This window comes from Mytilus edulis, chromosome 4 (assembly GCF_963676685.1).
Source record: "Mytilus edulis chromosome 4, xbMytEdul2.2, whole genome shotgun sequence".
NCBI classification, from domain to species: Eukaryota; Metazoa; Mollusca; class Bivalvia; order Mytilida; family Mytilidae; genus Mytilus; species Mytilus edulis.
Window position 1 is genome coordinate 25,560,779 of NC_092347.1, and position 27,573 is coordinate 25,588,351.

A 27,573-nucleotide genomic window follows, 5' to 3' on the forward strand; every position below is an offset into this window, starting at 1 on the left:
CCATTGAAAACTTTAAACTTCAACTCTTTATACCATCAATTCCCATTTGAAACTGAAAAATCGTCTAATAGAAATAATTCAAAATGATTTACAATGTAAACAAAACATGTTAGTACCAGAATCTACGACAAACGAGACTATTCTAATTTTGAAATTATAAATTTTCCTTTACCTTAGCAGCAATATATCAACTTTACCTGAATATTTGATAAACATTTCCGAAGTTTTCGGTATTTAAGAGCTGAAATTTTCATTAATACGACAGTGGCATTGAATTCCATTAAAACAATGTGTGAGCAAAACAATCTGATATAATAGGTAAAAATGTCAAAAATAAGGGTACAGCAGTCAACATTGTAATATAATCACTATCAAAACAAATCACTGTTTTAACAAAGAATCACAAAATGGCATATAGTCAAAGTACATCGACAAAAATGAAGGACAAAGAATTCAAGATTGACCATAGCACAATAGCGGGATGTATAAGTACCGAGCCACGTCATAAGTATAGTATAAAAAAGGACAATGACAAACAAATGGAACTTTAACACGTGATTATAAAGATAAACAACGTCAATACATAGAATATATTTTCTAGACTATCATGAAGTGAAGTTGATACGGAATATTTATCAATAAGGTCTTCGTATCTTCCAATGAACCATTTTTGAAACAGTACAAGCTGTTCTTTGACATAAGCTAGGCTCATCAACCTCTGCTCATGTACACTGATGACGTTTTATTATGACTGAGTAGCAGCTGCAAGTAATTGAATATCGATTGAATTGGGTAATAAAATATAACCCGACCCGACCATAGAACAGACAACATTGTGTGTTTTTTTTTAAACTTTTTTTTTAATAAAAGTGGATGTTTGTCATGACAACCAAATCATGTTTATAATTTGTTGATCTTACTAATTGGACTTTTGTAAATTCTATTTAACCTGATATTTTGATTTCTAAGCAAGTTTAGAGAAAAAAACTTTGAACGTTGCAATTTGAAACGAAAACAAGTCCATAATAAGAGATGTGCATAAGTTGATTGATAGTAGATTATTAACACCCAGTGATATATAACTATTCCATGCTTAGTTCGGTGAGAGACAAGGCTCCGTGTTTAAGGCCGTACTTTGACCTGTAATTGAGAACTTCTTTTATACATTGTGACTTGGATGGAGAATTGTCTCATTGGCACACGTACCACATCTTCTTGGCCTTCTTATTTATATTATGACGAAGGTACACACAAGAAATATCCAAATTACAAACATAATATGTGAAATAGTCCAGCAATACAGCGACACTAAAATTAAATAAACTAGTGATTGTTCAACAAATATTATTAAACGAAATATGTAAGAATTTTGAAAAGACGTAAGACCGTAATGCTACAAAATAACAATAATATTGCACTATTTTCTGTCTGGAATATCTCGCAGGAATATTAATTTCTTAAACTTCTTCTGTGCTTTTAATTTATTAGAATTTGCGTTTAAATCCAGATCATCGATATCTATTATACGTTTTTCATTTGTTATTAAACTATCTGACTTCCACAATGGACCGGGTCGGTTAATTTCTATCTTTCGATGATTTAGTCTTGAAATTTTCCTCCTAGCAGAAAATCCACTGTCACTAATGTTTTCATTTTCCGGAATTGAAACTAAATTTGAGTCAAGGTTAACAACATTTCTAGGAGACATTTTCGGTGGCGGGGAAACTATAGACCTTTCAGGTGTTGCAGAATTTCGATGTGACGAGACGTCGTTTTCAGGAATAGCACCTAAATCAGGCTGTCGTATTTTCATACGCTTAGCACGGTTAGGACGTATTTTGAGAGGAACTACTGGTGATTTTCTACCACTCTCATCTGGGTTATTAATCGGCACTTCTTTCACAATTTTATCAAGCGGTATTATTTCACTTTGTTCGTGTACAGATTCAGTTTGTATAGTTTGTGATTTTTGAACTGATTCTTTAGAATCTATAGGCGGTAACATAGAAAACGAATTCACATTTCCTTCATTTTTGGATTTGGCAGGCATTTCATTCAGTCGAGAATGAGCAGCCGGGGGACGCTTGTTATTTTCGTGGGCTTTCTTTGTTAAAATATCCTTTTCCATTTTAAGAAATTGTAATGTTTCCTTTTTGGTCCCTCGATTTCGTAAACTGTAATCGACGAAATCATATAAATCTGATGCACTAACGAAACTAATCTTGACACGGTGTGAGCGGCCATTTAATCTCTCCGATAGAGAAGGAAGTGGTATACGTGTCGATACACGTGATGCTGACTTTGGACGTTTCAATAATCGTTCTCTCTCTTGTTTTACCAGACTGCTTTTACCGATGAGTTCGTCTAATGATGCTGGGCGTCTTGGAATGTTACGTTGAATCGGAAACTTGGGAATATGTTTTGCTCTGACAACCAGGGGTATATTATCTTCATTGTCGCTTTCGTCGCCATCAAATTTGTTCCGTGAATTAGAAATATTTCGTACGCGCTCTGTATATGCAAGCATTGATTCACGTAGCGCCTTTTCCCTGTTTGTCGATTTAGAAGTTTTTAAATTAAATTCCTTTTCATAATTAAAAAGTCGTTTCTGATAATCTTGCTTTATACGAGAAAAACGAGGATTTAAGTGTGGACTTAATCCTGCTGAAAGCTTTCCTGGTGACGCTGGATCAGGTGATGATGACATGTCTTTATGTATTTCCCTGCATCTTTCTGGTGAATAATTGATGACACACGACTCCGCACAACAATCTCTCAGATATCAGTTTGTCTCTACAAATACAGAATGTATACACTGAATTAGTTGCAGAAAATGTGAAGTGACAGGTTTCTTTCTAACACAAACAATTCCACTATCAAAATAAAGTAACATGTGCTTTAATATATACTGTTACGGTGATATTTTTTTTTCACAAGTTTTTGTTTAAAAAATGATATATAACAGATTAATAAAGCGTTTCAGACGCATGAAAAGTGTTCTTTTTCCTTTCGACTACTTACAAGGCAAAATAACAAAGTGGTTGTCGTAGGTTGCTGACTGTCATATTTGTTTTTCGTTAATTTATCGTTGTATCAAATCAGGCCGTATTCTTTTTTCGTTTGAAATTGTTTCACATGTTGTCATGTCTGCAACCTTTTAATGCTGACTATATGGTATTGGTTGCTCATTATTGAAGGTCGCACGGTGCTTTTTAAAATCCGCTCTATTTGGACTCCGGTGGAGGGTCGTCTCGTTGGCAATCCTATCGTATCTCCTTATCTTAAGAAGTGTAATAACTATATTATTAAAACTTGCTCCTACAACAGTCCAACCCCTGTTTTAATCATTCTTTGACTTGTGCTTCTAGTGTGTCCCCTCTCATGCTCATATTCCACTTAATCGCATTATTTTCTGGCCTTTTGAATTCAGCTTGCGGATAAATTTTATGTACAAAATGTAGTAAAAATTAAAACCATCACTTTACCAAACTTATCAAAAATAATAGATCGGTAAAGCAACATGAATAATGGAGAATAAACAGCAACCCAATACCAATTAAATAGAAAGAAAACATAAAGGTTACAAGAATATTGCACTGAGTTCGTAAAAACCGTTATTAATAAGCTAGTAAGAGACAAGAAACATGACGAGAAGTGCGATTAACTAGCTGCACAGTCTAGTCATTTCGAAATAGTCAATAAAAAGATTCAATAAGATCTAAAATATTTTAAAACATTTTTTTTATAATAAAATTTTTAACTGAAGTTTATGAGATCTTCTGACTTCATCCTCTCGCGAATACCATTTTGATTTCAACTTTGGTAAAATTATCTCCTTCGTCCTATTGAATTTAATACTTATAGTAGCTTATATGTAGACTCTGTATATAAAATTGGTTGAAGAAATCCAACATTTATTGTTTATATTTAAAAATATCTTTTATGTGACTTGAATAAAAAATGTAAATAAATAATTCAATATTTCAGAATACAATGACAAAGTCAAAATTATCAATAATCAAAATTGATACCTCGGCAGGAGTCCAGTTATTTAAATATAAATTGCACGGATGCATAAAAATTTTTAATGAATAAACTTAAATGGATAAAACGTGGATAGCTTTTAACAAGAGGGTAGGTCAATAAAGGGCCACGAGACATTTCAACAAGTTTACCTTATCGATGCTCCCGAATACTTGAAGTTAAATTGATTTTAGTGATATTTAGAATTCAATGGTGGACGTCATTTTAAATCAGCACCTGAAAGATATATTTGATACGTATACAGTTATTTGATGAATTTATGAATTGTAATGGTTGATCTAAGTTCATCAATAAAACATTAATTGATGTCTGATATTTATTAGATGTATCGTACTTTAATGTCTTACATTTTGATTTGTTATTTTTTAAACATTTTAAGCCGATTTGGTAGTTACAAATAATACAAAAATGACAAATGTTAAAAACATTAATAGAATGCACCTTCAGTGCAACTAACAACCAATTCGATAAATAGATAAATAAAACGGTTTCAAACCCATGTTTCTTGACGAAAAAAAATGTATACCAATAACTATACCGTTATTTATTAAACAAGTAATTAAATATTTTTCAATCGATTCAGTGACTTTATATTATTGACATGCATGTTAACAGTTCAATTGTGTCATTTGATTCATCAAGACTCTGATATATTGACTTCTTATAGTCTTATATGTCCCGACATAGCAAAATGACTGTATTGTACTACAGAGAAAACATGTCTTACAAAATCATTATTAGTTAAATTTGCATTTATCAAAATTTACCAGTCACATCTAACGAAACAACTGAAAACCGCAAGTCAGTAGCCAGAAAAAACTCTCTAATTAATATACGAAAAATGATGGAATCGATCACGAGGCTTACTGGCCCTCCTCTTTACTCTAAAACGGAGCGGTCTACGCTTGTTACTTTATTGAAATGTAGTAATGAATGTGGAAGTCAGTACAAAGAACTGTTTTTACACTACTCGGAAATTCAGCACAGTAGTACAATTGGATAAGCTTGGAATTGACTTCTACAGATGGACTTTAATGGATCTTCAATCTGTCGATTACTGTATCTTGGAATTGCAGAAGGTCATTTTTTCTGTGACTGTTTATTACGTCTTTGCACTAAATCCAACGGAAGTTAGACGAGTACTAATTGATAACTCAGTCTTAGATACATAAGTTTTTTATTAGTTGTTATTAACTTTGAACTAGCTGTCAGTAACTGCGAGTACTCTCAGATCTGTACTTAATATTGTCTTTTTATTGTTGGGATGTATAAGTACCTGGCCACGCTCACTCAATGGTTTAGTTATATGTATTTCTATCCATCTGATGAGTCAAGCCTTGTACAACTGATTTTCATAATTCGTACTTATGTTGTACTGTTACACCACTGTCCAAGGTAAGGGGAAGGGTGGGGTCCCGCTCACATGTATACCGCCACATTCTGTATCTATCTGCCTGTCCCAAGTCATTCGCCTGTTATTTAGTTTTTGTCGTTAACTATGTTGATGTGTTACGTATTTCGTTCATATTTTTTGTACATTAATGAGGCCGTTAGTTTTTTCGTTTTAATTGTTTTACATTTATGATTTCGGGACCTTTTATAGCTGACTATGCGCTATGGGCTTTGTTCATTGTTGAAGGCCATACGGTGACCTATAGCTGTTAATTTCTGTGTCAGTTGGTCTCGTGTGGAGAGTTTTCTTATTGACAATCATACCACATCTTCTCTTTTATATTGTACGTGTCTTGCAGTATTTATGTCGTTGATTACTATCTTAGTCTGCGGTTAATTAATGGCATAGGAAGATCACTGTTATACATAAGGAGATGAGGTATGATCGTCAACGATACAGCAATGCAACAGAGATAAAAGGACAAAAATGTTAAGAAGTATTGGGTGCTTCAACAATGAGAAAACACCACACCATATAGTAGACTTAAGGTGCCGGAATGGCAAAATGTGAAACAAGTATGGGTGCTTCAACAATGAGAAAACACCATACCATATAGTAGACTAAAGGTGTCGGCATGGCAAAATGTGAAACAAGTATGGGTGCTTCAACAATGAGAAAACACCATACCATATAGTAGACTAAAGGTGCCGGCATGGCAAAATGTGAAACAAGTATGGGTGCTTCAACAATGAGAAAACACCATACCATATAGTAGACTTAAGGTGCCGGCATGGCAAAATGTGAAACAAGTATGGGTGCTTCAACAATGAGAAAACACCATACCATATAGTAGACTAAAGGTGTCGGCATGGCAAAATGTGAAACAAGTATGGGTGCTTCAACAATGAGAAAACACCATACCATATAGTAGACTAAAGGTGCCGGCATGGCAAAATGTGAAACAAGTATGGGTGCTTCAACAATGAGAAAACACCATACCATATAGTAGACTTAAGGTGCCGGCATGGCAAAATGTGAAACAAGTATGGGTGCTTCAACAATGAGAAAACACCATACCATATAGTAGACTAAAGGTGCCGGCATGGAAAATGTGAAACAAGTATGGGTGCTTCAACAATGAGAAAACACCATACCATATAGTAGACTAAAGGTGCCGGCATGGCAAAATGTAAAACAAGTATGGGTGCTTCAACAATGAGAAAACACCATACCATATAGTAGACTAAAGGTGCCGGCATGGCAAAATGTAAAACAAGTATGGGTGCTTCAACAATGAGAAAACACCACACCATATAGTAGACTTAAGGTGCCGGCATGGCAAAATGTAAAACAAGTATGGGTGCTTCAACAATGAGAAAACACCACACCATATAGTAGACTAAAGGTGCCGGCATGGCAAAATGTAAAACAAGTATGGGTGCTTCAACAATGAGAAAACACCACACCATATAGTAGACTAAAGGTGCCGGCATGGCAAAATGTAAAACAAGTATGGGTGCTTCAACAATGAGAAAACACCACACCATATAGTAGACTAAAGGTGCCGGCATGGCAAAATGTAAAACAAGTATGGGTGCTTCAACAATGAGAAAACACCACACCATATAGTAGACTTAAGGTGCCGGCATGGCAAAATGTGAAACAAGTATGGGTGCTTCAACAATGAGAAAACACCACACCATATAGTAGACTAAAGGTGTCGGCATGGCAAAATGTAAAACAAGTATGGGTGCTTCAACAATGAGAAAACACCACACCATATAGTAGACTAAAGGTGTCGGCATGACAAAATGTAAAACAAGTATGGGTGCTTCAACAATGAGAAAACACCACACCATATAGTAGACTAAAGGTGTCGGCATGACAAAATGTAAAACAAGTATGGGTGCTTCAACAATGAGAAAACACCACACCATATAGTAGACTAAAGGTGTCGGCATGACAAAATGTAAAACAAGTATGGGTGCTTCAACAATGAGAAAACACCACACCATATAGTAGACTTAAGGTGCCGGCATGGCAAAATGTGAAACAATTCATAAAAACATATCTATTTGTCGTAGTCGTTCAGGGGCGGATCCAGCCATTTTAAAAAGGGAGGGGGTTCCTAACCCAGGACAAAGGGGGGGGGGGGGGGGGTTCCAACTACATGTCCCCATTCAAATGCATTGATCGTCCAAAAAAAGGGGGGTTCCAACCCCCGGAACCCCCCCCCCCCTGGATCCGCGCCTGTCGTTATTCCGTCCTTTTTTCCCCCAGTCTCATCACCGAATGCTTACTGTCACTTAATGTTTATTATCAATATCAGTATTGCGGAATATGTTTTATATGTAAACAATTTTACCATGAAGACGATTTCAGATTAAAAGAAATTACTTGGCATATTATGGTTTATATAGAACGTTATGTTTTATACATTTGTATCAGAAGACGCATTGCCAATGTTGACAATGTAATTCAACAAACTATTTTGATAAAAATCTGTCACTACAATACACCAAGTCAAATTAGAAATCTATAACAAAAATATTCTGTAGATGATATCAACTCTAATTTCAATTACAGTATTTATATTTTGACAATGCTTAGCTCAACAATGGTTTCATATAGGATAATGTTGGCCATTTTTTACTTAAGTAAGTGATTAAATATTATATTTTAAAACTCCATTTGTAATGTAAATAACAATATATGGTCCATTTGTACATTTACAATAAAAGACTTCCACCCTGTATAATTAGCTTTCAACTGACAATCAATTCAATACTTCAAGAGTATAGTATACAAGTCTAAGTAACGAAATGTGCATCAAGTATTCTTACATTTAGAATTTGCCTTTTGTAACACCTGACGATAAAAGTCAATTAATTTAAGGTGACACATATTGTAAAGTAAATATTTATATATTGGTTTAGCCTTTATTTTGTTAAGAAAATCGTGTGCCTTTTCTTTTACTTGAAAGAGCTATTTACCTGATAGAATCAATAAAGAAATCAAACCTGAAGTAGTACCTACTTTACTTATCACAAAAACCATTTCGTCACCAATAGGATTTTAAGATATATGTATACGTTGAAATTAGAGATAAAAAAAGGAAGAAAGAACGATAATTTATACAATGTTCGAATGAGCATTACCATTTCTTCGTCACAAAAAAAAACTTTAAAAGTTTTTAATCATTCTCGACAATGTAAGCTATATGATATAAAGTTTAGAAATGTTGTACATAGGTTTGTATCAAGTAAATACTAGACCAAATTGAATATTTTATTTCTTCCTCTGGGAATAAAAGTAATTTTAGATCTTTTTACTGGTGACTACTTGGTCTTGGTGTTACTTGACTGGAATCCGTTGAACACAAGATTGTTGTAGTCTTATATTTATTTCAGGGAAACTCACTGTCAGATATTCGGATGATATTTGTTTAACCCTTATCTGTCAAAAATATTAAGGAAACAAATGATTGGAGAATAGGAGATATATCGTAGATTTATTTCCTAGGCGTCGATATGCTTTAAAGTATTTGAATGTTTGTCAATGAATCTAAATCAAATACAACAAAGATGTAAACCTAATATGGAAATTAGATTCTATAAAAACAAAGTTTAGATCTAACCGTAACATAAGCATTCACAAATCAATAGCTAGAAAGCAGTTAAAACACATATTTACACACCATTAATCGATGCCAATTTCAAAAGCAAAAGCCAATACAGGAATACAATTAAACTTTAATGACTTATAAATATTATATCTGCTAGAAAGTATTATTGACACAGATATCACTGCACGACAGTTTTCACTTCTCTGGAAAAAGCAGATTTTGTGTGGAGTACATTGAGGACTTCTGAATTTGCTGGCAAATACCGCCAAATGTTGTCTGTCTGTGTATGGAAGGGTATTAGCGCCATTTTAATGTTAAGGATGTTCGATCCTCTCGTTTTTTTACTTTTTGTCAGATATTCAGAATCCTCTAGTTTTATCAATGCAGTACCAATAGACATTTTGATTGCTAACGCGATTTTTCCTTTTTCAAAATTTATAGTTACTTATAGTCTAAAAAGCCATTTTTGAAAATCTTATGACAGTCTTTTAAAAGCCAAGTACACAATGTATTTTAAAACAGAAGAGCAAACATCCTTGATTGCTGCTATAAACTAAGTCCTTGAACTTAATATTAAAAGTCAGTTTCACTCCAATGTGATTTCCAACAAAGAAATGTAAAGATCTTGATTATGGGAAAAAAGATATTGTCTCAGTGTATTTGTAGTATCTGTGACTGACTTTTGTTCTACTGACAAAAAAATGTGTTTCACTTTCAGTCAATCAATTGCTAATGTAACGTTGACCTTCAACTTAGGGGCTTCAAAATGAAAATGGAAGATTTCATCTAATCGATCATTACTTAACAAATAAAATTTGATAAAAGTTCAACATATAATTCAAAAGACAACATAAAGAAACCAAAATTTGCCAAAATTTCATTCTAACATTAACTCCAGTGGCTTTGAATTTTAACCTTTTCACCAAAACGAAAATTTAGTCTATGATTAAAGCTTACATGACCTTGACTTGATAATTGTATGTACTGGTATTTTATAGTTGTTATGTAACGGTTTATTTCTTCCTCTGTGATATTTTATCCTGAGGATAATTTGTCCGGGTAATTTTTTTCCAGGCATGGTATTTCACAGGTTGATTTTTTCCAGAGGAGTGAAAATCTATCTGTGTTATGCGGATAGTATGTCCCGATATATATTAGCCGTACTATATTTCACAGAACCGTGTGAAATAGAGTCCCATTAACTACAATGTAAGTTACTCACAATCAATATATACCTGACTATAATTATGAAATGTTTCACAAAGGTAGACCAAATTTGCATAATTTATCAAAGGGAGGTAATTATGAGCAATTTATATTTTAAATATATTAATATAATATATTTCTGAATCTATTTTATAGTGAAATTTTTCCTTGAATCATATTTTTTTATATATTCATTTATATAAAAAGATGACTTACAACTTGATTTAATAAGACAGATAACATTTCACAGGTAAAAACTATCCAGCTGTTAAACATGCTTTTGTTCCAATATATTGTTATGCTATGATTTATCTGATTTCCATATATTCAACAACTACATCTCTGTCCCCAGACAAAACTATTTATATAGTTAAAAATATCATCATAATCGAATTCTTCTATTACTGTTAACAGTAGTAATGCAACTATATCTCTACCTTACTTTTAAATTTATATGTGTACTGAGATCTGAAAACAACTCACTTTTACATGTATTTCACTAACCTTATTTAATCATGATATTATTTTCACAATTACGATCTTTGAAATTACTTCTGGTTTTCTTCCCTATGTTTCATGATAATTTTCTTTTTAAAAGGATGATATTGACTTGAATATTTCAGAAATTTTTTTCAAGGATAATTTGTGAAATTATTTCCCATTATAATACATTTTTTTTTAACAATTTCGCTTTATTTCAAATACACTATTATTATTTCATAGTATTTTTAAAGGATAAGTTTTTTCTAATAACTATTCAATAAGTTAACTACCCAGATAGAATTTCACGGCAAAGGAAAAAATATCCCAGGGAATTATTTTCCTCCGGATAAAAAAATAACAACAACTACTGTGACATTTTTTCCTCCGGATCAAATTTCACCCGGATATAATTTTGCTTTACAGTTACAGGCGGACAACGTTCTTTAACTCCAAAAATGTAAACAATCTTGGTTTTGTTTTTTAACACAGGCAATACAGTACACTTTTTTTTTTATTAAATGTAAAGATGTATATACCTCCACTCATTTTGATTCTTTAAACAGTTCTTTAGCTCAGTAAATTAACATATAAATCAGCTTATTTTGCCTGTAGAAAAATGAAAACGGATCTATTCAATTATTATAAAGGTGTACAATTCTGTTAGTATATAAAGTAAGACTTCAGTCATGAATACACCAACAAATTAGATGAACGGTTACATTATAAAACTGGTTACATAACAAAATTTGTGAAATCCTAAATATCATGTAATCCCTGCGACCATAACAGTTTCGGGAATTAACTTCATAAATGCTCTAGTTGTAACTAGTGTTGGAACTTTGAATACGTATAGAAAAAATATTTAGTGATATAAAACAGTTATTTTCAATGACGTCTTCTCATGTTGAGTACATACACTGCTTTCAAAAAAGTTCTTTTCAAAGACGTCTCATTATTTTTGGTATTTCCACCGTTTTAAACGTGTTTATGGTACATCGAACGAGTGACTGTTTTGGAAATAATTGACCAAAAAACAGATGGGTTAACTCAGTGCTACAAGTATCGGAGATCAATATTGACCTTGTGCTATCCAAAGTATTCATGGTTAACAGCTAAATAGCTAAATTGCACCCTAAAAGACTTGAAAAAAAGCCTTTAAAAAACGGAAGAAAAAAAATGATTTACTTTTACCCTTGATGATAAAATGTTCCTACCTTATTGATGATAGTATCTCCGGTTTTTAGGATTATTTGGTTTCAACTGAACAAACCAACAATATTAATTTGAACTGCACAATCAACCGTTACTTCTTAAAAATACAACTTTATAGTAACGTAGAAGTATTAAACAAATAAATATCCACCATTTATTTTGAAATAATCATTTTGACCATCTATGAGAGATGGCGTTTCGACCGGTACATTCTTTATCGTTTGTCGATCCGGAACGAAATTAATGTATAGATTTCAATTAACAATTAGTGTTCGATTACAACTCAAAGATTTTAATCTGTGAAATTCATGAAATCTTGATGTATTTAGATAAATATTATTATATAGAAGGAATTAATAATCATCGATTTAAACCTTGATACAGACAATCTCTATTTGTTGCATAGAGATTTCATTTCAAATTACAATAACGTTGACGCGTAAAATAAACTAGACGAATTCATATTTCATGCGGTAATAGTAATCCCATAGAAAGAATATGGCACAAAGCCAGTGTGTGTTTATTACATATAGCAGAGTAGGAATTAGTTTTAGTCAAATGCACATTTAAAATATGCATCTTTCCACATCATTTACGTACGATTTTCGGATTTCCTAAGCACTTTTACTGCCCGTCTTTATATTGTTCCGTACAATTCTTGGATACATTTATTTCAATACATACTCAAATTACTTGGTGCTTGACAAGTCGTATACCTCAATTTCAATACAACAAAGCAAAAAAAATAAAAATCTTGTGCCATAAAAGAATAAAACGTCTGCTGATATATGACGCTCCCTACAGACAAATTGACAAAACTGACATGTTGCTTATTCGAATAGCAAGCGATCTGTTTAAGTTGAACAAGCAAGTGATAAAGATTTATCTAGTATTGGTTTACTGAAACATTATGATCATATACCGGTTTGTACTAAGTATTGGTTGACTAAACATATGACATTATTGGTTGGCTCAACATATGACATTATTGGTTGGCTCAACATATGACCTTTTTGGTTGACTAATATTTGACATTATTGGTTGACTTAATATATAACTTGGTCTACCTGACATAATCCTGACAGTATTGGCTGACCAAACATATATGACAATATTGATTTTGTTAAACATATGACAGTATTAGATGGCCAAACCTATGCATATCGCTTCTTCTATTTGGTTTATTTAAAATATGATCACATGTTTACTTTGTGTTTGTTGACCATGCACATGGTCACATTTTTATTTACATGTAATGTGTGCCAGCAGATAGGTTACCAACACATACATATAAATAAACTCAGTGGTGTTTGCCGGAAAATTTAATGTAAGCTTATTTCGATTTGGTTTATCAAATAGATTGTCGTAAAAGACAGTTAAAAATGAATAAATTTGAAGTTGTTTTATACTAATCAAAAATAAACTAATAAGCATGTTTCGGGATAAACTTGTGGGCATGCTTCGCGATAAAGTGATGATATAAAAAAGAAGATGTGGTTATATTGCCAATGAGACAACTACCCACAAAAGACCAAATTGACACAGACATTAACAACTATAGGTCACCTTACGGCCTTCAACAATGAGCAAAGTCCATATCGCATAGTCAGCTATAAAAGGCCCCGATAAGACAATGTAGAACAATTCAAACGAGGAAACTAACGGCCTTATTTATGTAGAAAAAGAACGAAAAACATATTGTTACACATAAACAAACGACAACCACTGAATTACAGGCTCCTGACTTGGGACAGGCACATACATAAATAATGTGGCGAGGTTAAACATGTTAGCGGGATCCCAACCCTCCCCCTAACCTGGGACAGTGGTATAACAGTACAACATAAGAACGAACTATAAAAATCAATTGAAAATGGCTTAACTCATCAGATAGACAAATATACAAGTGGACGTGGCCCGGTACTTATACATCCCGACACAAAAAGACAATGAACAGATCTGAGAGTACTCGCAGTTATCTGACAGCTAGTTCAAAGCCACTATTAACAACTAATAAAAAATCATGGAACTAAGACTAAACTATCAATCCGTACACATCCAACATGAACATGTTTCGTGAAAAAGTCGGAGCATGTTTAGTGCAAAATTGATAAGCATGTTTCGTGATAAACTGACGAGCATGTTTCGCGTTATTTAATTTTTAGAGCTTGTTCAAGAAGATTGAAGTTTGTTTTTGCAGAAAAGCAAACGCAACGAACAATCGTCTGTTTCTAAGGGGCAAATGCACCAATGAACAACTCGTAAATAATCAATCTACATAATATCAACCAAGAATGCTCATCTCAATAAACTCATCATAGATACCAGGACTAAATTTAGTATATACGCCAGACGCGCGTTTCGTCTACAAAAGTCTCATCAGTGACGCTCGAATCCAAAAAAGTTTAAAAGGCCAAATAAAGTACGAAGTTGAAGAGCATTGAGAACCAAATTTCCTAAAAGTTTTGCCAAACACATCTATCTAATACAGATAAACAATATTATTCCTGTCTGTCCTTGACAAACAAGATGATATCTTTCAGTTAAATCTTTCATTTATCATATTTGGCAATGGTATTGAAAATGGATACAGGGCTTAATTGACATCTAACCTCAGTAAATAAAAAATGAACAGGTTGATTTGATTGTGTTTAACTTCAATTGGAATGATTACGTGCATATCTGACATCAGTAAGCGAACAGATCAATGAAATGAACATTAATTCGGCTTTATATTAGACCAACACAATTAAAAGATGTGGTATGATTACCAATGAGACAACTCTCCACAAGAGACCAAATAACACAGAAATTAACAACTGTAAGTTACCTTACGACCTTCAACAATGAACAAATAGATATAGGAAGATGTGGTGTGAGTGCCAATGAGACAACTCTCCATCCAAATAACAATTTATATAGCCCATATCTAGTGCCATCCTTTTTAGACTACACCATTGCTTTCTTTCAATATCACTATATATGATATATCCTGCCTTTAAAATGCATTTCTCCCTGCGTTTATGAATGCACAATAAACATCCATACAGAAATTTATTTTAAATAACTTTGAGACAGATGTTAGATGTCATTGCCAATGAGACAACTGTCAACAAGAGACCAAATTAACACAGAAAATAACAACTATTATAGGTCACCGTACGGCCTTCAACAATGAACAAAACCAATTTCGCATAGTCATCTATAAAAGCCTCCGAAATGACAAATGTAAAACAATTAAATACAACAAGAAAACTACATATAATGGCCTGATTCATGTCAAAATAGTGAACGAAAAACAAATATGTTACACATCAACAAACAACAACCACTGAATTACATGATCATGACGAAGAAGTAAGCTTGATTTCCATATATATATGATATGGATAATACGACTTTAATTAATACCTCTTGTAATTCAAATTTAGCTACATACAACAATTGTTTTAGTAAAACTACCCTGTGCCAAAAGTTTTTTAATAGAACAAATTCACCAGCATAATGCTTGTAAAAATTTGGCGGCTTTATGCCGGAGATGTAAATTTTTACAAAATTGTCAAGTCAGATTAAACAAAAATGACTTGCATGCATTAAATTCAGTAATCAGAACTTGCCAACGTCATCTAGTGAATCATCATTACTAACAAGGAAATCGTGTTAATATTTCCTGAAATTAGCATTACAAATAACAAAATCGAGATAATTCAAATGAATGCAAACGTCAACACATTTATTCCATATATATCTTTATGTATTGCCATGGAGAAACATAGATAATACGAAACCCAATAATCACAGACTTAAGCTACCATTACAATGTGATATTGTGACACAAGAATTAAGATAAAAGTTGGTTGGGCTCTAGATTAATTTTGATTTGCTTACGTCACAAAAGTATGTATGTAATATATTGTCAGATGCTTTCTGATTCCATCTCAAAGTTTTTAAAAATAAATTTCTTTATAGATGTTTATTATACATTCATAAATGCGGGGAGAAGTGCATTAGAGAGGCAGGATTTATCATACATGTATATAGAGATATTGAAAAAGCAATGGTGTAGTCTGGAAAGAATAACTTTAGACATAATTTCGGTGTTAATTTTTAAAGAGATATTTTAGAATTCGACAATACTTTGCATTTTGTTAAAAAAAAAAGCACAGCATTGATAAAGAACTCATAGAAGGGACTCTAGATCTTTTTCACTATTGGCTGTTGTCAATCGGATTTTTGATGATTGTTGGCCGGACAATTATTAATTTCAATCTTGTGGAAAAACACAACTGAGAACATTACACGAGTTTTCCCGATGTTTATATTATAGACAAGACATGACAAAACAAGAAGTGTCTTGTTTATATTTTATTTGATAGTGTAGGATAAGCTTAGGATACTCGCTTTCTCTTATGTAAGTCTTAGGTTCTATAGGGCAACATTTGGTGCAGAATAAACTCTCTCTCTCTCTCTCTCTCTCTCTCTCTCTCTCTCTCTCTCTCTCTCTCTCTGACATTAATTCTTGTCTATATGAAAGCACTGGTGCATGATTAGCATATTCTCTCTGATATATGACCGGGTCTCTAGAAGAACATTTGCTGCAGGAAAACCTTAATCTTTCTGCTATGAATCGTGATTCTATTCGAGTTAATTAAACTTCATGTTTTCAATTATATGCACCCAGAGTATTAGTTTTTGCATGTTCTTCATGATTAACTTTGTTCATGTCTGTTCTAAGTTGTTAGATGTCTGACAATGCCTAACACTGTGACATAAGTTTGTTTGTATGCTCGTGTACTTCAAATGTGTTTTTTTTTCCAATTCCCAGATTCACACAGAGGTACGAAGAAGAATTATCAAATATTACATGTTACGTACTTATATGTCTTATATAGTTTGAAAAGCTTTTAAAAGATTTGTGTAAAGTTGTGTTATTTTATGGTTTTATTCCTTTTGATAGTTAAAGTGGCAAACGTCTTTAATTGAATATCTTTTTATGTCATGAAAGTATAGTGTGAAGATTGATTGATTGTCAATATGTGGCCTTGGAAATATAGTGTTAATATATAATACAGTATAGGTATTATTTAGATAATCAATGTCACTATACCAACAGTAGATGTAGTATACAAGTAGGTTTTGAAAAAGGTAGATTTTTTTGTGAAAGAAAAAAACCCATGCAGTAAACCAACAAAATGACAAAGAAAACAGGTCAACATATGGTCTTCAACAACAGACGAGTGCCTATTCAATAAGTTAGATATAGGGCAAAAATGGATTGTTATAAACCGTGATTTATAGAGAGGCGATAACAATGGCAATGAAGTAAAAAAGAAACCAGGAATGAGCAAAACAAATACAAACGTCAATCAGAACAATTCAAAGTTAGACGCAACCACGGTTTATGATTGAAACGGAATCAATGCAAGAAAATTATATGTCTAATTCGAAACATAAATCGAAGGAAGACAATACCAGGATCAATTAGAAACTGTTAAAAATAAAAGAAGGTCAATATCACTGTTAATAAAACAAATTCAATCATTGACCCATACCATGACAAATCGAGAAAAGACAATGCTTTGGCTAATCACAAACTGTTAATTGGAAAAGACAATACAAATGATAATAAAGGGAAGATAATACCAGATAGAATAAGAAGATGTGGTCAAATTGCTAATAAGACATCTCTCTAACTGAGACCAAATGACATAGAAGTTAACAACTATAGATCACTGTACTACCTTCAACAATAAGCAAAACCCATACTGCATAATTAGCCATAAAAATGCCCCAAATGACAAATGTAAAACAATTCAAACGAGAAAATTCACGACCTGATTTATATAAAAACAATGAACGAAATACAAATATGATATACAACATGGTACATGTATAGGAACGTACAAAATGTGACGGGGTTGAACAATTTACCGATCGCCCAACCATCCCCAAGAGTGGGTCAGCTTACCAGGCTAAAGCTAGCAGCCACTCGCTAGCAGCCAGTCGGATATGTCTATGAACCCAAAAATTGCATACGATTCAAACGTACTCAAAATGTTTTTCTTATGTAACAGTACAACATATAAAAAAAACTATAAAAATCAGTTGATAAGGACTTAATTGGTTTTAGTTATTAAAATGAAGCAACACAAACGAAACTTTATTCAATATTCACGTGATTATTCTTATATTTGAAAATGAACGTAGAGTTAACAACAGTTAAACGACATTGCCCAGAGGTACTGTGCACAATATTGGTGATATGTGCCAGTTACATAATTCAATGTATTATCTTAACATCTAGTGAAAGGATGTATCATTTTATTTTCTAATGTTTCAGTAAATAACAATTTAGGCCAAGATAAATCTATTTTGTTAAGTTAAACGTCAATTTACAAAAACCCAAGTCTTACGACTCCACAGTATGTATAAAATGGGATGTACAGTGTTCTTATGGTTTACACATGAGAAACTAATATTTCTGACCAAAAAAGAGTGTTCAGTTATTATAATTCGAACGGTTATAAAAAAAACAAGCTTATAATTTTGTGTGTCAGACTCGCTTTTTTTCTTCCAAAGATCATCAGCTAGTGACGCTCAAAACAAAATAGTAAAAAAGTATAAAATTTAGTACGTAGTCGTAGAGCAATATTTGACCATTCAATTACAACTTCCATTGCTTCCATAAGGCAATTTTTCTTTGTACTGTCTGATATTTGATTATATGTATCTTATTAAATCCATGACTTCATCGAATAGTATTTAAAAAGAAATTTTTACTAAACATACATTGAACATAGTGTATATATTAGAATCAAATTTTAAAGATATTTCTTGAGATGTATAACATCTCAAATATTAATTCATTTGGTTATAGCTACATTGAAAAGCATCAATTTCATAGCGAAAATCCACGTGTAAAATGTATGGTTATCTTCTAAAATAATTATGTACAATATTCATCTATTTACTAAGATTTTTTAGTCTTAAAAGATTATGTGAAATTGAGTGCATTCACTAAAAAAATTGTATTTTTTATTTCATAAAGACTGACATGTGTTCTTCGTGAACTTCAAATACTCATTACTTGAGAGAACTGCTTGAAACTGGAGCATGACGAATGTACTAATAATTTATAAAATACAGAATAATAGATTTCAATATGTTAACAATGCAGAAAGAATATATAAACACGTCTAATCAAAAAGTTAAGTACGAGATTAAATTTGCAATGCTATTCAAAACTTAATAAAAGCATTATCTATTATAAATGTATAGAAAGTTTTATTTTCATTTACTAGGTATACACCCCGTTACTATTGTAATCTGAACCTTGTCTTTGTGTCAACACTCTTACTTCCTACAGGTTTAGTAGTTAAGCCTGAACTCTACTACTTCTCAATCAAATAAACTAAATTATTGAGCAATTGTACGAATATTTTGAAGTTGAGAAACATGTGTTGAACCCTAGGAAACAAGAAAACAAACAATAAAACAAAGAACAACAAGGCAATGTGTATGACAGCTACCATTAAAGATACTATATGATATATACTGTACTACATAATCCAGACCAATTAATTTAAATTAAAGGTATACTATGTAACCGAGACCTATTAATTTAAAGATAGTTATACTACACAATCCAGTCCAATTAAGGAACTATATAATCCAGACCAATTATTGTCTACATAAGAAACTATCAAGAATTGTAAATTTTAAAAGCTTCAAAATAACACATCATGGTAACTACATGCAAACCAACGATATAATTTACTAAACAGTTTAAGGACGCCTCCGGGTGCGGGAATTTCTCGCTACATTGAAGACCTCTTGGTGACCTTCTGCTGTTGTTTTTTTTCTATGGTCGGGTTGTTGTCTCTTTGGCACATTCCCCATTTCCATTCTCAATTTTATATGCTACAATAGCTTCAAATGTTAAGTGTCACAGACTACAAAACCAAAGTCCGAATGTAGACCAATATTTAAGCTGTACAAATCACCAAATGAAAAGTGCTAACTAATTCAAAACAACGTTCTTCTTTAGACAAAGGTTTTAGCTGCAAATATCAGAAAATGCCCAACGTTGCTGAATCCAAACCACCGTTCTAATGACGAACAGTCTGTAAAATTACGACTGAATTCACCCAACGTTCTTATTAAGACCAAGGGTCAAGCTGTACAAGACGCCACATCAACGCAAGTGCGACTAAATTCAAAGCAAAATTTCGATTGCAGGAAGACACTAGGATAGTTTTTGAGAAAGGAAGACCAATTCGCAATCTACCAACGAGTGTCAGGATTATTTGTGACATATCTCCCTAGAGATAAGGGAGTATAAGATGTAAGACACCTTTGAGTATGTCTTTGCATACAAATAGGAAATTGTCTCGTGTGTGACATAGAAGTTCAATTAAACAAATAAATTATACCCCAATGTATGAATCGATTACATCATATGGCTTTAAATATTTGATTTTCCCATTAGCCATTAATATGGGTTTAAGTATGTGTGTTATGCCAAATACAATATCAATTGACATTATCTAAAAACATATAAACAAATATGCATGATAACATAGAAATCGACCGTGATTGAGGTTTGATATATTGAACCGTTTATTAAATTATAGAAGGGACTTGGTTTATAACCCAATCATTTGTCCACCGATACACCCAATCATCCATCCTAATGCTAATAGGTACATATCCTTGTACGTTATTTCTTTATCATTTATCTCATAAGGAAGTAAAGCATAGCTTAATTTATCAATAGATCGAACAATAAACTTTGTGTTTATTTTCAGCAAATTACAAAAATAAGTATCCACTCAGTGTTTAGAGCCAAGAAGCTGTAAAAAACGACAACAGACACTTAGGTATTATATATATACATATGCGTTTTGTTTAAATATACTTTTTCTCTTTTTTTGGTCTTTTTGGAAAATGTTGTTTGTGCTGTTTTTAGACCCTTCTACAACGAAATTTGTTTTACATGCACACGTATAAAAATTTCGGTTTTTGTCCAACGCAATCATAAGTTTGAACGTAGTTTTCAATTTAGACTCGTTTATATTTTTTCGTTTGGGCTTGTATCATATTTTCTCTCCGGTTTATATGATCCGTTCATCCTATATTGACTCTTAAAATACAAGAGTCTATCTAAAAATGAGGGTACTTTTTATATGGCCTTCCAAATACCGTTTCGATCCCTAACATCACTGAAGAGACATTTATTGTCGAAATCCGGATCTGATGTACTAAAAAAATATTGACACCGTATGTTTGTGGCATAACATCGTGGCCACAAGTTAATTTATTTTTCTGTTTAGTATTAAATTTATATTAAGATCCATTTTGTTACATCTTGTGATCAATTTTATTTGGCAATCGCCAATGACAGTCAGCAGGGTTAAAGAACATCAGTTGTTCGACCTGTTAGTCAAATGCGTTTTGTTTAAATATACTTTTCACTTTTTTTTGTCTTTTTGGAAAATGTTGTTTGTGCTGTTTTTAGACCCTTCTACAACGAAATTTGTTTTACATGCACACGTATAAAAATTACGGTTTTTATCCAACGCAATCATAGGTTTGAACGTAGTTTTCAATTTAGACTCATTTATATATATATATACATATACATTAAATTTCTGTTTAGTATTAAATTTATATTAAGATCCATTTTGTTACATCTTGTGATCAATTTTATTTGGCAATCGCCAATGGCAGTCAGCAGGGTTAAAGAACATCAGTTGTTCGACCTGTTAGTCAAATGCGTTTTGTTTAAATATACTTTTTCTATTTTTTTGGTCTTTTGGAAAATTTTGTTTGTACTGTTTTTAGACCCTTCTACAACGAAATTTGTTTTACATGCACACGTATAAAAATTGCGGTTTTTATCCAACGCAATCATAGGTATGAACGTAGTTTTCAATTTAGACTCGTATATTATATATGTATATTTACGAAATCAAATGTAGTTGGAAAACATATATGAAAAAATCTATTCCAACAATGGCTTGATCAATGTTAGTAAAGATATCGATTGCTGTGTTCCAAACCCTTTAAGGTCTAGATAGGCCCAAATTCCTACTCCAATTTATGTGTGGACAAACAAACCAAAAAAATGGAACGAAAAGAGTGACCAAACCATGTTAAAAAACTTTGTTTTTTAAAAGGTAAAGGTTGAGATTTAGTGAAAATCTCAAAATTATCAATTAAACTGTTGTCAAACTATATGGCAAAGAAATGACTCCAAATGTACCGGGAATTGATAGCGTATTTTGGACATTCATGTTATAAATACTAAATCAAACACCCCAAAACCATGAACCAAACCAGGGAAACTTTTCTGTTATATTAGATATCTCTATCAATAATCCTTATCCATAGAAAATAATTAACCTGTTCTATAATTCAAAACATTTATCAAACAAGACCACTTGTAATGCATAAATGATCCATTTTATTAACCCTACGTTTTGTACATATATTCCAGATATTAATAAGGCAAATTAAATTCAAGGTCACCATCTGAGTAGTACGGAATGTCTATATATCTCACATCTTAACAAATTGTGGTCAATATATAGCATTGATCTACAATCAATGTATGACCTTGTCAATATATAATGTTTGTTTATCAATATATGAAAGATCAGTAAAGATCTACTAATAATTGGTGTAATTTAAATATTTCTTTATTAGTGTTAAATGTCAGTGTAAACTTCTTGTACAGAGGGTCAAGTGTCAACAATTTCAGCCAATGTTTTGTTAGTCGTTACTTTGCTTTATCTTTTTTTTAACCTTTTTTGCAAATGAAATTTCCTTAATTTCATACAACCAAGCTGGATTTCGAAAAGGTCACTCTACAACCGATAATTTATTCGTATTGCATGCCTTAATATCACTCTATCAATCTTTTGGAAAAAAACTATTTTGTACGTTTGTTGATTTTCGAAAGGCATTCGACACTGTATGGAGAAGTGGTCTGTGGAAAAAACTACAGAACAGTGGTATAAAAGGGAAAATATTTACTGTTATTTTTAATATGTATAACAATATTAAATCATGTGTAAAATACAACAACCAACAGTCAGAATATTTTCCCTGTCTAACTGGTGTAAGACAGGGGGAAAATCTATCTCCCTTTCTCTTTTCTATTTTTTTAAATGACTTAGAAAATTCTTTATTGATTTAGGTGGATGTCCCCTTGAGATAGTTAAAGAAAAATGTCAAAATGAGTTAAATTCAATTATGAAACTGTTTGCCATACTGTACGCTGATGATACCGTCATTCTGGCGGATTCAGCAGAAAGTATGCAAAATGCACTAAATATTTTTCAGAACTACTGTGAATTATGGAAACTTGAAGTTAATGTTACAAAAACAAAAAGTATGGTATTTAGTAAAGGCAAAGTGCGAAGGAAATTTGAATTTAAATTGCAAGGCAAAAATATAGAATTAGTGGATACCTACTCATATCTTGGGCTCATATTTAAATGTAATGGTACTTTCAATGAGGCGAAGAAAAAATTGGTTAATCAAGCACAAAAAGCATTATACAGCTTGTACAAAAGTATTAGAAATCAAGCCATCCCATTGGATTTACAGCTTAAAATGTTTGATGCCATGGTAGAGCCTATTCTTTTATATGGGTGTGAGATTTGGGGATACGAAAACCTGAAAATTTTAGAACAAATTCACTTAAATTTTTGTAAACGTATTCTAAGAGTAAGATCTTCAACGCCTAACTATATGGTATATGGAGAATTAGGCAGATTTCCATTAGAAATAAAAGTCAAAATAAGAATGACATCATTTTGGAGAAGGATAATGCATGGTGACAAATTAAGTAGTAATATGTATAGATTATTATTAAGTTTAATGCAAAATAGCGGTCAATCATTCAAATGGCTGAACTTTATAGAATCAATATTTAATGATACAGGACTAGGATATGTGTTTGTCAATCAAGATAGTGCTGACTACAAACATCTGATAAAACAGGTTTTACAAGACCAATATATACAAAAATGGCATCAAGATGTCCAATTATCTTTCCGAGGTGTATTTTATTCTAGTTATAAAAACTGTTTTGGATTTGAAAATTATTTAATAAAAATACCGGAAAATGCAAGAATCTGGATGACAAAATTAAGAACGTCTAATATAAAAATTCCCATTGAAACTGGGCGTTGGCACAATATTCCGGCGGAGGACAGAAAATGTCACATATGTAAAGAAAGTGTAGGAGACGAATTTCACTATCTTTTTATATGCAAGTCTCCTCAACTGGTTACTTTTAGAGAACAACATATCCCTAGTTATTATACGAAGCATCCAAGTAAACAGAAATTATCTGTAATGTTATCTTACTGTAATGTCAATTTATATAGACAGGTGGCAGCTTTTATTAAAAAGCTGAATAACCTATTGTGATATGTATATTAATTTGTCTTATTTTTTTTTATTTTTTTTTTATTGTCTTATTTTATTTTTTTTTAAATTATATTGTTTTTTATTTTATTTTTTATTAATGTTACCTTTGTATTATAAATCATGTTTACCATTGTATATATGTACCTCATGTTACACATTTATGTGTCTGAGCGTTGCTTTACAATAAAATCTTGAATCTTGAATCTTTATACTTAATTTTACAAAAATAAAAAAAAAGACAACATGATGGTTTTATTTAGATCAAGTTGGTTGTGTTTCTTGGGAAGTCTACAAATTAAACAGTACAGATTTCCTACTGATCTTTCTATAATAGGAAGTTAAACATTTTCTTTTACGCCAACAATTTTACATAAGGTATCTTTTAATTGACTTTCTCCTGGTCGAAACCACTATTTTAGTCCTATCATCACCATCACCATTTAAAGAGTCAGAACAAGGAGGTTATATTAACCTCCTTGGTCAGACTTAGTGATTTAGTGCTTCGGTTCCAAGAGAATGAAAATATTGCCCCAAAATGTCTGTCCTGAAAAGGTCCTTTTAATTTTTCTGAAGTTTTATAAGTGATCATTAAGCTTCTATTGTTTTATCAATCTTTAATAAAAACCGACTTTGTACAAGATCATAGTGAAGCCGAGTTACATCTGAAATTAGTAATAATTTTTTTAAGAAAATAATTCTCTTTTCATTCTCAACAATCATTTTTCTTATAATTTACAACCAAGCTAATCTAATGGTATGTTTACCGTAATACGTTTCAGTAAAACTAATGGAATAGTGTTATAACTTGTATTACTTATAGTTATGCAATAGTTAAAACATCATACGTTACGTTTACTTTGTTACAAAAACTTCAATCACTTTTATTTTCCAATTGCCGATTGATAGAATAAATTATTTCCATTGACAATCTAACTATTAAAGATTCTTTATATAAAGACAAGTGGGATCAAAAACGTTTTTAATATTAATTTTTAGGGAAAAACCCGAGCCCTTTTGATTTGGAATAGTGTTATCTTGTCGTTTTTAACCAACTGTTATTTGAGTTATGTGATCATTAGCGGTATCTTTTGCTAGTCGAGCTTTATTCATAACATGTCAATGGTAACAAAAAAAAGCTGGTATTATTGTTCATGGAAACAATGTAAATATTTCATTAAAGAAAAAACTTTATCCCTCTGTTTACTTTTCTCCATTTAATAGTTTTATTTATTTCTTTTTAATACTATCAATATTGACGTATAACATAAACTACCTATAGAACTAAGTTCGACATCAAATTGGAGTTTACAATAGTCTCTTTCAATACAATTATTTTTGTGTTGAATTACTAACATTTAATTATATCGCGCAAATGTTGATCTATGTTGGGTTCATGAAAACTTAATTAAATAACTCAATTTATGAAGACTAACTGCACTCTATAAAACGAATAATGTAAAATTGTATTTACATTGTATTACAAAAGCGCATAAACCATTCGTGATATTTAACAAACTTTTTATGATAATTTTATTACTTTTTGAAGGATTTTGTTTGTGTTGCTGATTCAAAAACTGACTTTGCGATCTCAGTATTATCATTACAGCCTGACTAGGTGTAAATCTTGTATAAACCAAATATCTGTTCAGTTAAAATCGTTCACAGTTTTTGAGTCAGGTGAATATTTAATATTGGTATTATACAATTTCTATTAAAATCTTTTGTAATGATGAATACGAAAGTAGAATCGTAAAACATCATATAATTTACTGTAAACAAGAGGCAACTATACCAACGACATAGGAACACCTAAAAAAGCTTTAAGATAAATATGATTGCAACCAAATGTATAATGCCTTACTCTGCGGTTTTATTTCATATAACTTTTAGAGTTACTGTTTAGATAAGCAACTTGTCTTTGTCATGGCTTTACTTTTGAATTTTCGAATATATCTATTGAATTATGACATACTTATAAACGCTGTCAAGAAAGTTTCCACAAGCTTTACTCGGCTTCTGATTGTATACAATTTCCGTTTTTAATGACAACACGAACACAGTAAAATAATTTGGTATCAATTTTTACATTTTGTAAGTTTCTGGACAATTTGTATTAAAAAAAACTTTTTAAAACAGATTTTTTCTCTGGTAATCTGGTAATTGAATTTGAATTTTTTTTTTGAATTACATGTTTTTAAGAGTCTGGGAGATCATTTCTGTATCTCGTATTTACAATAGAATATACAGGAAAGAGAAAATGAATATATATATACATATATGGGACATACCTGTGACAGACATGAGAAAATCCTATGCTATAACACACTGAAGTGATCAGTTGTATATATTGATTACTAACTTCTAGGTATATATATTTTATGACGGGTCTAGTTCCATTGATAAAGACATTTAAATCTATAATGACAATAATAACGTCATTTTAATCACCCCACAAAGGTCCCCACGGAATGAATACATACTAATTACGCAAACGGTGTCATAATGATTTTTAGGCCTTGACAGAATATTAAAACTGAAAATATAGTTTTAACATAGGTAATAGTTTTTGATGTTTTCTTCAGAAGATTTAATGTTAAATATACCATTCAAATGTAGTGACTAGATTTTAAATGAAAGTATGTTCGAATAAGTTTTAAATTGCACAGAATTACAGCAAAATGTTACGAATAAAAGTTAACTTCCTTCTTTATAAAATATAATGGCTTTTTCATTTTGGGCCACACAAACATTTGTATGGTAAAAAATACATAAAGTTTGTAAACCGTGCGTGATTCAATCAAGAACATATTGATATTTCGACTTTCTTTGAATTTGCAGACGACATTTGTCTAAACAAGCTATGTTTTAATGCATATATTCAGGTCTTTTAAATATTTATATTGTTTTATTATTCCAATTATGGGAGTTTTTTGTATTTCAATGCAGGTGGAGTAAAGAAAACTACTGGTATTTTACCATTTAGAAAATCCGAAATGGTATTCATCCTCTAACAGATATTTGGCTGCTTATTAATACTGGATGCACAACTGCATTGCATAGAGTAGAGATGGTGTGAATATGATCTGTTTTGCTATCAAAAGACGATTTTGACCGAAGATATTTAACACACAAACACACTCGACGGAGGACATTTTATCGCATTGATAGG

General features: G+C 31.7%; 1 protein-coding gene across 3 annotated transcripts; it reads right to left on the reverse strand.

The window, feature by feature from the left end:
• Window positions 1–1,327: 1,327 nt before the first annotated feature.
• On the reverse strand, window positions 1,328–26,806 carry LOC139519293 (uncharacterized). 3 transcript variants are annotated; one of them, XM_071311264.1, is made up of 3 exons: window positions 26,693–26,803; window positions 4,176–4,260; window positions 1,328–2,793 (listed from the first exon to the last, which is right to left on the reverse strand). In XM_071311264.1, the coding sequence occupies exon 3, from the start codon at window positions 2,705–2,707 to the stop codon at window positions 1,418–1,420; it is 1,290 nt and encodes a 429-aa protein (XP_071167365.1). In that variant the 5' UTR covers window positions 2,708–2,793; window positions 4,176–4,260; window positions 26,693–26,803; the 3' UTR covers window positions 1,328–1,417. The 3 variants fall into 3 exon arrangements, with proteins under 3 accessions (XP_071167365.1, XP_071167364.1, XP_071167366.1); XM_071311263.1 differs by lacking the exon at window positions 4,176–4,260 and having other exon boundaries at window positions 26,693–26,806; XM_071311265.1 differs by lacking the exons at window positions 4,176–4,260; window positions 26,693–26,803 and adding an exon at window positions 11,966–12,097.
• Window positions 26,807–27,573: the final 767 nt, after the last annotated feature.